The 12460-nt window shown below is 43.6% G+C and overlaps 1 protein-coding gene across 5 annotated transcripts in view; it reads right to left on the bottom strand.

Annotated features, from left to right (window-relative positions):
* BAIAP2 (BAR/IMD domain containing adaptor protein 2) overlaps window positions 1-11354 on the bottom strand; it is a 70253-nt gene extending 58899 nt beyond the window's left edge. For 4 of the 5 annotated variants that reach the window (XM_077833185.1, XM_077833187.1, XM_077833186.1 and 1 more), the window contains exons 1-2: window positions 11295-11353; window positions 4214-4300 (exon numbers count right to left, since the gene is read on the bottom strand). In XM_077833185.1, coding sequence (XP_077689311.1) covers window positions 4214-4300; window positions 11295-11325 — 118 coding nt within the window. In that variant the 5' untranslated portion in view covers window positions 11326-11353. Of the gene's footprint in view, window positions 1-4213; window positions 4301-11294 lie in introns of all 5 variants that reach the window. The other variant, XM_077833189.1, reaches the window with a different exon arrangement.
* Window positions 11355-12460: the final 1106 nt, after the last annotated feature.

Raw genomic sequence — 12460 nt, 5'->3', positions numbered from 1 at the left:
GCAGATTGGCTGAGACCCTGGGGGAGGGGTTTGCCTTCCTCTGCAGCATGGGGCACGGGTCATCTGCAGATTTAAACTAGTGTAAATGGTGAATTCTCTGTAACTTGAAGTCTTTAAACCACGATTTGAGGACTTCAGTAACTTAGCCAGCTTAGGGGTCTATTTCAGGAGTGGGTGGGAGAGATTCTGGGGCCTGCAGTGTGTAGGACATCAGACTAGCTAATCACGATGGTCCCTTCTGACCTTAAAGTCTGTGAGCCTATGAGACAAAAAAATCCCAGGCTAAGGCCATGTCCACACTACACAGCTTTTAGCGACACGGCCTGGTTGACATGGCCATGTCGCTAAAAGTCAGGCAGTGTGAACGCTGTTGGCACTTTTGGGGTTTGCGCTGTCGACAGGAGAGCGCTCCTGCAGACAATGCGGGCATTCACACAGGCACTTGCCGCGGCAAAGAGGGGTTTAAGTACCTGTGAACGACAAAAGTTGTGTCATTCAATTTGCAAGTGTAGACATAGCCTAAAAAGAAGAACAGGACGAAGTCACTGCACACATCTGGGAACATCTTTTCATGCTGGTAAAGGAGGAAGATTATCCCCCCTCCCCGCAAAAACACAAAGGGAGGGTCATCGTAGGTTTGCTCCACTAATGCAAGATAGTAATTTAACTGCCAGTTAAAACTTCTAGTAATGAATGAGGTAACCTAGATCAAAGTAAACAAACGGCACTTGTTCGATGCTATCAGAGAGTGAATTGTATCTTGTTAAAAAGGACTGACAAGTTCAAGGTCTTCCCAGGAAGACTAATACCTTCAATCAAGGATGCTGTTTAAAAAGCCAGTTTCAGAAGGTCACCTCTCCCATGCCCGATGAAGAATTCTCTGATTAGGAATCAGGCTAGGAAGCAGTTTATGTCATTGACCATATCAGCTCTCCCAGACTTTAGCCACAATTTTAGTCTCCCATAAACTACGCTTTTTAAAAACCCAGGCAGCAAAAGCTGTCAATATTAGACCACACCCACTAGAACATGAATAACTACACACGGGCTTTTATTTTAGGTCTAGTTATTCAGACTAGAGAGCAAAACTGCAAGGGTCATTAAAATATTTTCATTATTTTAAATTTTAAGCCCTGAGCCAAGGAGCTGTGCAACAAGAATTAAAAATGCAACACTCAAAACCTTTTTCAAACGCACTGAAAATATTGAAGTCACCCAACCAAAAGAATGCTGGCAGATTCCGTATGTATGCAGTATGTATATTCCAGAAGCCCTTCTTTAAAACCTTTATATTTTTCACAGACTGCAATGAATTCCCACCAGATCATCAAATGACACACACCAGACTTCAAGTTTCTCTCTCAAATCTTTTGAAGCTGTTCAAAAAGGGAAGCGAAAGGCTTTCAATATAAATGGGACAGTTACGTTCTCATACAGCTGAACTATTTTTGCTAAAAAACTTTACAAAAAACCGTCACTTCTGGGATCGAAGCTAGGGTGCCACATATTTCTGCAAAGAAGGTAAAGAAACTGGAAGAACTAGGAGAAGCTGAAGATGAACCTTTCAAATGGAGATACTTGTACAACCTTCATTATTGTTGTTGCTCCATGCACCATCCACCAGGAGATCAGATTTCTTTTTAGTGTTCATTTATTACACAGAAGCAGATTACGGTGGGCAGTTTTAATCTGATAAACTAGATGTCAATATGACATTTAATGCTTCTCCACAAAAGCTTCAGATTAAGCCAGAGTATTGTGTATAGTTGGGCCAACGTCAGAATCAGTGTAGGATTTACAGTAAACTAAAGGAGTCAGGTCTATGGAATTTTGCGTGGAACTTACTGAAAGCAGGACTGATCCAAATTGAAGACAGGAGGTTTACGGTTCCTAATTTTGGAAACCTAAAGTCACCTCATCTGAAGCCTTTGTCCATAATCAACTGCTCCTTAGAGATTATATTACCGAGTACTAAGGCAGTTACCTAGTATGGTAATATAGGCTAGCAAGACCAGCAGGCGGAGTCAGTAGGAAAGAATAGTTTTCTTCCATTCTGGAAGACAAGGCAAGATGTCAAAGGGTACGTCTACATGGCAAAAAGCCCTCAGCAGCAACTCTCAGAAGTGACTATGGAGCTAAAAACAAAACAGTTCCCGAGCCCAGGCTCCAGCCCAAGCTGAGACCCTCCCCCTTTGCCAGGTTTCAGAGCCCAGGGTCCACCCTGAGCAGGAATGTCTACAAGGCTATTTTTAACCCCACAAGCCTGAGTCAGTTGCCTCAAGCTTTGAGGCTCTTATTTTTGCAGTGTAGACATACCCTAGGACAGCTGAGAGCCAAGCAGGGGATGATGGTGCATCTACAAAGGGGAGTTTGGGAGAAAGGAACGCATTTATGTGGAGCTGAAAATGACCTGAGTGAGAGAACTCTAGAGTTAAGGCAAGAGCCGCTTTGACAGTGCCAGACTGACCAAAAAGAGGTGGAAATGACGTTCTCTGACTGCTTTATCTCAAGAGTAAATAGAAGGGAGGGAAAGGAAGAGTCACTGAAGGGGTTAGAATTGATGGTGCCATTAGAGTAATTCTAATCTGCTGGGCAAATACAGGTCATGGGGTGCATCCAAATAGGAAAACTGTAGACAGCAGACAGCGTGTACCAGAGCCAGCAACTGCTCTCTTGCGGTCAGCAGGGCCCAGCTCACAAATCCAGTTCCAGCAGCATACAGCCAAGTCTGTGCTGTAAGAGATTTCTGCCAAAACGAGCACCAGAGTAAAGCTTTACTCCGTCGTCTCTTTGCAGCCGACCCCTTCTGCCTTTCAAAGGGGCAGGAACTAGCTAGTTGGCTGGTGCTGTTCAGCTTTTTTAAAAGTTGGACACTTTTGCTCTGACAGTTCAAGCAAACTCACTCCCCAAAACTCTTCAAACCCAAATGTAAAACCAAAGCACCCAAGACTACGCAACCGTTTCACCCACAGAAATAGGTACAGCCATTAAATAACCCCATAGAAAATGGGTTATCAATATGAGCCTGAGCAGAGTCCGCAAGTCAAACATCTTCCCATTAACTCAGCTGAGTCAGGCCTTCCCGTGGAGCGTGTCTTAGCAGTTGCTGCAATGATGTTTCCAAATCAATCCCCTCCTAGCCCAGATAAAGAGACATGGAGTCAGCCACACGTTTGCACCAAGCAATCCAAATGATTCACGTGCTAAGAAAATAACTTGCGTTCCCATCTTCCGAAGTAAGAGGGGTAAGAGAGAGACCCATTTGACACAGCCTCTGTTTATCCCACGGGGCCCCTCAGACAGAGCTTCAGTAGTATCGGCAAGCAGGCAGCAAGAAGTCTTGGACTATGCTTGCTGCCTCAAAGCCAGCATTCTTCTCTTGGTTATATGAAAGGTAGGGACTGCCTCTTCTCCTGCGAGGACAGGAAAGCAAGAGCTACACTTTTTCAACAGTCACTGCCCCAGCACAATCAGACTTAACAGGTGTGTGTTTACCTAACATGGGACAAAAACATGCTTTGTCCTTTAACTTTAAATAACTGGAGGCTGGAGATGACATTTTCCTGGCAATGCATACGAACACACCACTTATGGAGACAAACACAGTGGATCTCATACACAGACTGGAGGTGGATTTATTCCACCATCACAGATATTCCACCTAGACGGTCCATCTGCTGCAGGTTGGCCCAACCATATGCTAGATGATCACTCTAAAAAGACCAAATAAAAACCAGTCAATTGAGAGGTTTCTTTTCCCTTATGGAAGGGCAATGTCAGATGGCTTCCTTGTTTTGTTAAGGGAGGAGCATGACAATTCAGCTCATGTTAGCTAAAATTCCTCATTTGTACAGCATCACCAGTTGAGGACGCCAGGAACCGCACTGGGTCACTTACTATGTGGCCAACAAGAAGGCCGTCTTAGTTAACTCTAGGTTTCAGAGTAACAGCCATGTTAGTCTGTATTCGCAAAAAGAAAAGGAGTACTTGTGGCACCTTAGAGACTAACCAATTTATTTGAGCATGAGCTCACTTTTAGTTAACTCTAGTATTTCAAATCCAAAGGGACATCCCTACCAGAGGCCACCCATTTGAGGTGGGTAGGGGGAACTCCACATTAGATCTGACAGCATACTGCTTGAGCTGAATCTGGTTTCACTCCTGTTACTTAAAAACACTTTGACTCTGTTTACGATTAAGCTGCCTGACTTACCCAGTTCTTTAGATCCTTGGCTTTCACTGGCCAACTCCCCCATTTTAACCAGAGCATCAAAATATCCTTTTGCAGCATACGTTACACCTGAAAAACAATCAGGAAATAGTTATTCATTAGCTTCAGGGCTTATAATAATTTCTACAATGCCCAACAGGGTGCTAGACACTGTACAGGACAAACGGACAAGGGCCCTGGCCCTCAGAGCTTGCAATTAAATTTGAGGTAGGAGACAATGAATGGGGGTAACAAATTCGCAAGGAGGGGATCAGGATGAGGCAGGGAAAGGGCGACAGCATTAAGTTTATGGGGTTATTCAGACAAAAAAAGAGCACTTAAGAACTGGATACCTTTTCATAAAAGCTCCAGCATGACTATCGTTACCTATAATAATCATTTTATTGTTCAGAAAAATCACTGCTGAACAACAGAACACAGACTTTCATTACAGTTCATTCTTGTCGCTAGTTTGTTAACATTGCAACTACACGCATCACTTTTAATCAGATAAGTGGGAAGGGGGTTCCTCTAATCACAAGAACATGGTCAACACCCTTAAATTATGTGCCAACATGTGTTACTGATCAAGATAATTTCTTTAGGTGCCCTTCACAAGGGCTACAATCAGAACTACAAAATAATAGAAAGGCAATTTAAAAAAAAAAGTTACAGGAAGCCTTGTGCTGTAATGTTTAGTCTGGATAGGGAAGGGAGGCTACAGTCAGGATCTCAAAGCAGGTTTTCCCCAGAGTGCTTTCAGAGATCAAGGGTAACATGTTGATTTTACTCTAGGCATAGGTTTAAACAAAACCACACCCAACAACTACACACTCAGATTAAGTTAGCAACATTTTAAATAAGAGGCTCCATTTCTTGTCCAGGTCATTCAGGGATGTATTATTAAATAAAATTACCTTTATTCTCAAATACAAACAGCTTTTTTGCCTGCAAGATTTTGTGCATTTCCTCCCCAGGAGGAATTTGATTTTTAAATGCAGCCCACACAGAAGGAGAGACTTAAAATGAAATTAATAAGAAAACACCCACCAAATTCCTGAACCACAATTTAGTTAAGGTTGTTTAACGGAGCTGGAAGTCACTGCTGCAAATAAGGCACCGTTAAGTACCAGTTCCCCAGGAGATTACCGCAAGAACAATTCTATTTTTCTTTAGTTTGTGGAGAGACTGCTAAGTGAGTCCTATTGGTTATCTACAGCCGGTGCATGCGTGGGGATTAGGGGTGGCTGTTCAAAGGAGTCGTCTCTGAAATCTCAGCCAAAGGATGTGATACTGCAGAAGTCTGAGTCACCAGATACAGGGGGCTTTTTGTTTATTTTTTTAATTAAAAGAAGGAGGGCTGTAACTGAATGCAGAACTTAAACAGGCAGGTAGAGATAGGAACTGAACTCTAAGGATCCCAGGGCCCTCTACAATAGAGGTTTTCAAACACTGATTCTTAGAACCTCAGCTGAATCCTTAGGGACTTTTCTCTGAAGGTAAGAAGCAATTAAATTCTATACACCAGCTCAGTTCTGAGAAGAAACCGCCAATAGAGCTCAGCTGGATTCAGATCAGAAAGCTTTATAAAATGAGCGCTACTGCGTATTTTCAAGGTTGGAGTCCATCCAGCTCAATCATTTGCACTTGCTAGGCTGCAGACCTCTAACCTAGAAAACCTGCTTAGACACCAATAGCAAGAACTAGCAAAAAGCAAACGGGGAGATTAGGGAAGGGTTCAGACCCGAAGGGGACAAGGGAAGGTGGTACTATATAGGAGTTGGTAGTTTCCATCCAAACATTTTGGGGAAGAAATCTCAAGACTAAAATCAAGGTGGAGCTCTCTGATTTCACATGATCACACTACAAATTAGATACATTATACTTTACTTTAAAGCTCAGACTTCACTTTGCTGTGCACCCCTTTCCATAAAAACATGCCTCAGGACAGACTCACTTGAGAACTGGACCATAAGATGTTTTCATGGAGCTCCTTTAAAAGTATGAACTTGTTCTTTTAATTAAAAAAATATATATATGCAACCACCTAATGAAATGTTTTTCCCCATCAATCAAAAGACAGATGGGAAAGGTACATACGACAACAAGATCTTCACAAATGGAGAGAGGGTCCCTAAGGAAGGGAAAGTCTATCCCATTGCTCAATTAAAAAAAAAACAAAAACAAAAACAAAACAATCTGGGTAACAGAAAAGGAGTACTTGTGGCACCTTAAGAGACTAACCAATTTATTTGAGCATGAGCTTTCGTGAGCTACAGCTCACTTCATCAGATGCATACTGTGGAAACTGCAGAAGATCTTTTATACACACAAAGCATAAAAAAAATGGGTGTTTACTACAATCTCTCCCCCCACCCCACTCTTCTGCTGGTAATAGTTTATCTAAAGTGATCACTCTCCTTACAATGTGTATGATAATCAAGGTGGGCCATTTCCAGCATACACATTGTAAGGAGAGTGATCACTTTAGATAAGCTATTACCAGCAGGAGAGCGGGGTGGGAGGAGGTATCGTTTCATGGTCTCTGTGTGTATAATGTCTTCTGCAGTTTCCACAGTATGCATCCGATGAAGTGAGCTGTAGCTCACGAAAGCTTATGCTCAAATAAATTGGTTAGTCTCTAGGGTGCCACAAGTACTCCTTTTCTTTTAGTGTGGCCCATAGTCTGTGACACAGTCATATTGTCTCATCATGCAGAGGTGTAAGATGACAGCATCTGCCATGCAATGTTGTGAAATGGTTCAACATGGATCATTGTTTATGGGGTACACATTGAAGCCTGGAAGTTCTTTTGTGGGTCAGTAATCAGGTCTTTGGGACATGGAACATTATCCTAGAAGTCTTCCCAGTGCGCCTCAGGATGAAGCGAGGGCTCTTTAAAGAGCATTAGCTCAATCCCAAAAAGGCTTATGAGATTCAAGCTTCTCTGAAAGGTTCTGGAGGTCCTTGTGAATTGGTAAGTTCAGGTTGGCCATGGCTCGCTCGTACTCATGAGCTGTGTGGGAGTCTCTCCGGATCTTGAAGAAGGGTATATATGCCACATTGGACAACCATTGAACAGGGTTGATTTTAATGACCCAGTTAGAATTCTCAGCGCAGCATTAAGCTGCGGGTCCAGAGATTTGGTATGCAAGCTCCCCATCCGGATTGGTGCACAATATTCAACAACTGAGCATACCTGTGCCTGAGTGGCAGTTCAAAGTGTGCGAGCATCAGTGCCCTGTATCACACACGCAACTTTTTGCACAAGGTTAGCCCTTGCTCTTAGCTTTTTATGCATCTTTTCCATGTGAACGTCAGAAGTCAAGCTTCTGTGCAAACTTATACCCAAGTACTTCAGAACCGTTAGAACAGTTGACTACAAAAAGGTGACATTAAGTTACTCCCTGGCTGCTTTGTTGTTGAGGTAAAAGGCTACCACCAAGCTTTTGGAGGCATTGGGCCGGGGCTTCCAGTTCTGGAAGTATTTTGCTATTTTCTTGAGCTTGGTGGAGACGCTGTCACTAATGGTGATGAGGTCTTTGCCTTCTGCCGCAAAAGAAATGTTAGCATAACAAAAGAAAAACCCTGTACAAAATTATGAGAGGTAAGTCATTAATATAAATGTTAATAATGAAGAGACAAGCACAGATCTGTGAGGTAAACCCTCATCGAGGGTGTGTGCTTTGCTGATCTGCCCAGTCGAAAGGACACAGCATCTACTTGCTCAAGATTGTGGCCAGGAGTCATACAGTGCTACAGCATTTGATGACCCTTGATGCCTTGAGCCCAAATCTCCACATTGTGTCATAGGCGGTGGATAAACCTATCAGCGTTGTTCCAATTTCTAAAATTCGCTGGAAGTCAGCCTCTGGTCACAGCAGCTTCCTCCTGGTCTGAAACCAGCCTGCTCCTTTGGCAAGATAGCCTCAAAGACAGGGTGAGACACACCAGTAAAACCCCTCCCAGTAACTAGGGATCACTGATGGCATCATTGGGTGGTTTTCCAGGTCTGAGGAGAGCAACGACTGTTGTCCTGCATCAGCTTTTTGGGATCTTCCTCGTCGAATGCACAGCATTTAACAGGTCTGCCAGCCATGCTTGTCCCTTTGGCCCCTGAGTCTTAAGGAATCTGGGATAAATATCGTCCTCCCCAGCAGCCCTTCCCCTTTTATTTCTTGTTCATTTCTTCTGCAGTATGTGGCAATGGAAGGACTTTGGACATTTAGAAAAAGCACTTTCTGAACAGTCTGTCTATCCAGATCATCTGTCTGGGTCCTCGGATTACAGGGGATGTGCAAGGCGACACCATTGGCCATCACTTTCGGTTGCTAGCATTTTACCGAGTCAGCTGCTCCAACCTTAAAAAGGAGCCTTCAGGCTGTGAGACTTGAATGACCCTCTACTGTCTCATTCCCTCCCTTCAAGCGGGCAGAGTTCAATGGCTTTATCAGTGCTTCTGCAGTGTCTGGCTCACCATTCCTCTCCTATTCCTTGAGGGGTACTTCTGTCTCCAGGGGCCAGCCAGGAATACAGACCTTGCGATAGCCATGAGAAAGGGGTTTTGCAGAAGCTTTAATAAGAAGGTGAACAAAGCGCTCAGTCACCAACTGAAATTAATAGGCAACAAAAGGAAGGTTTTTTTGTTTGTTTGTTTGGTTTTTTTTAACACAACGCACGGTCAACCTACGGAACTCTTCGCTGATGTTGTGAAGGCCAAGACCATAACAGGGTCCAAAAAAACAAATTCATGGAGGATAGGTCCACCTATGGCTATTAGCCAGGATAGGCAAGGATGGAGTCCCTAGCCTCTGTTTGCCAGAAGCGGGGAATGGGCAACAGGGGATGGATCACTTGATGATTACCTGTTCTGTTCATTCCTTCTGGGGCACTTCGCATTGGCCACTGTAGGAAGACAGGATACTGGGCTAGATGGACCTTTGGTCTGACCCAGTATGGCCGTTCTTATGTTCAGTTTTCTCAGATCAGCTGGACACGATGCAGCCTTTCAACTTCTGCAGCATCTGCAACCCAGTTCAGTTTGCAGAAGTTTCGGCATGGTTTCAGCATTGATTCAAGCAACAGACCTTCAAAGCCGCCATGCACAATAACAGGCTGTGTTGGTTGCCAGGAAAGTTTCCCAGCACCGGTTGTGAAGCTTGCAAAGGAACATTTACTGTCTTTCCTCAGACAACAGAGGTCCAGATTGTGTTCAGTATTTCCTCTGAGCACGCAAAGATCCCTTCATTGTTTGGGGTCTAAAAGAAGGTGTATGGTTATGAACCAAGCCCAACCTGTAAGCTGCTCACCAGCTGCATCATTTCTGCTATAGCCCCATCGCGAGTGGTGACTATCGAAATCACACCAAGGTACAAAGCTGGGTGGGAACGAGGTGGCAATACAGGCTTCAAGACTTCGAGGTTTATAGATGTTCACAGATGTTCATTGTGGTCAGATGTCCAATTCTTTTCACGGTAATAGAGATGCCCATGATCTTGGATTCCTCCAGGGCTGAGATATCTTTAAGACTATGCCTGATGTACACAGCAAGGCCAAATTTGGTCATTCATGGTGGTCATGAGTTGGCAGCCATGAATTCTACATCTTACAGCTCGCTCATAGTCTGCAGCACAAGCTTCTTGTAGCATAACCACGTCAATGTCACCCTCCTTAGGCACTCCGGAAAGATTGTCAGACTTAGCATATGACAGACCTTCCACATCAAGTTGGTGCACACCGCGGCTGTCCTATGGGTCTCCTGTGCTGTGCTAGACAAGGACTCTTAAATTTCGCATTGCTAATCCTATCAGGAGATGGATATCAGGTGGCTTTCAGGAGCAAGATGACAACCGTCAAGTGACACCTCTTTTACGGGTTATTATTAACGCAACGCACATTGTCAAAAAGCTACCAGACACCGATGTGTCAATCTCCTGTAGGATCAGCAATGTGAAATCTATAGCCAGACAACCTGCCACAAAAGGGATGACACAGGAAGCATTGCGTGAAGTTCACTGCTATCCAGGAAATCAGACTAAGTGATCATAGTGGCCCCTTCTGGCCTTAAAAATCTGCGAATCTATGAAAGCCAACAGGTCATTTAAATTTATGTTTCTTTAACTACCTCCAAAAAGGACCGGATATTCCAAGTGAGTGACTTCACATCTGAGGAAACTGGGGTTATTTAGTTTGAGGAAGAGAAGAGTGAGGGAAGATTTGGTAGCCTTCAGCTACCTGAAAGGAGGAAGGGGGGGTCCAAAGAGGATGGAGCTAGGCTGTTCTCAGTGGTGGCAGATGATAGAACAAGGAGCAATGGTCTCAAGTTGCAGTGGGGAAGGTCTCGGTTGGATATTAGGAAACACTATTTCACTAGGAGGGTGGTGAAGCACTGGAATGCGTTACTTGGAGAGGTGGTGGGATTTCCATCCTTAGAGGTTTTTAAGCTTGACAAAGCCCTGGCTGGGATGATTTAGTTGGGGTTGGTCCTGCCATGAGCAGGGGGTTGGACTAGATGACCTCCTGAGGTCTCTTCCAACCCTAATCTTCTAGGATTCTATTTTAAGAAGTGGTTAGCTATACTACCTAGCTCTGGGCACTCCCAGCCATGAAATGGCAGCCTTTAAAAATCAAAGAAAAAAATTAAAATCTCCATTTTAAATACGGATTTTAAAACAATATTTTATTCATATTTAAAATGGCAAGATGGTCTTTAAAAAAAAAGAAGATTGCAAATATATGGTTCTCACCCCCTACTAACAGCCAAATCTTTACTGCTCAAGCCCTTTCCAAGCTCATCATTCTTAAGGTGCTTCGGGGACCAGGCTTCTTCAGGCACCGAGTGCCTGGGACAGGCTTTGTGCCTCTTTGTTGTATCAGGACTTTTTTTTTTTTTGTTTTTAAATATGAAAAACCACTCTGCAATTTCCCCCCACCCCAGGGGGAAAAAGGCATCCAGTAACATTTCAAAATTCCAGAACGTTGCCCAGCTGCACCCAGTATGTCAGTATGCCTCTGCCCAGAACCCTCCCCCCTACTACCACAGGGGTTTCAGCACTGAATGCATTTGCAGTGCAACTTCACTTACTTGCCAAGGCTTTTTCATAGTTCTTGCCCATGGAAATGAAGTTCCTGAGGCTGGGATTGTACTGTTCCATGATCGTCTGAAGGAGAGAGCACAAGAAGCGGGAGATGTTAGCAAAGCTGGTTGGGCGAGGGACAAGCAAGAACCAGAAGGGCTCCCTGCAGCAAGACTGAGCATCTCCAGGTCTGTTTTGTGTACGCACACAGAGTGGCTGATTCACCACATAGCTGTGCATGGCAGCATGTGTGTAAGTCCCAGAAGCAGAGAATCCTCCCACACAGCCCTCTATAGACAAACACAATCCAAACTTACTGACGTTTTACAGGAGGATGTTGGCTGCACATACACAGCCCGGTTTTAAGTACGGCAGTGTTTTATGAATAATTCCAGACATCATGAGGATTTTATTTTCCTAGAAGGATATTTATTTTTTCCAGCACTGGCAATATGAAGCCCAAAGAGTAATAGGATCATAGGATGATCTATGATCACAGCAGCTGGGGATAAACTAAACTAGAATCATTCCTAAATCAAATGGATAACACAGCAGAGTTGACAGAAAGAGAGCTGTTTGGCTAAATAGAAGTACTGTTCATATTATCTATTTTGTATTTATAACCCATGTATTGTCTTGTCCTTTCTTGAAAGGACACATAGGTGGCATTATCAATGTAGAAATGTATTTATGGAGTACCAAGAATGCTTTTGTACCTGGATGTAACACCACGTGGTAGGTATGCCAAATTGCATTTCGTGACACTGTAGAGAGAAAGGTGTATAAAGGACCAAAGCACCCATTCATGCATCTTCCTTTGACAGTATCTGCAAAAACCTTCTAAAAAACAAAACAAACGGACTGCTTTCCCCCCTAATTTCTCAGTTTAGTTATAATATTTCAGACCATATGTTTGCTTCAGCTCTCAGTATATTATAATATGGTAAAATGTGTGGAGTAGAATTTTTAAATATTTCTACTCCTAAATGCAAGCTAAAGAGAACATACATATTTGCTTCTTGCATAGGATAAACACACCCTCCCTTTTGGAAGAATGAATGGGTAGCAACCACAGCAATACCAGCGATGGGGTGATATTCAGAAAAAGGCAGGCTTCTCTTCACTGACACTGCATTGGTCATTACTCAGCAACTGTTGAATCAGCTCAATGGAT

Source organism: Eretmochelys imbricata, chromosome 14 (assembly GCF_965152235.1).
Source record: "Eretmochelys imbricata isolate rEreImb1 chromosome 14, rEreImb1.hap1, whole genome shotgun sequence".
NCBI lineage: Eukaryota > Metazoa > Chordata > Testudines > Cheloniidae > Eretmochelys > Eretmochelys imbricata.
Note: the sequence above shows the minus strand (reverse complement) of the source record. Positions and strands in the feature narration are given on the sequence as shown.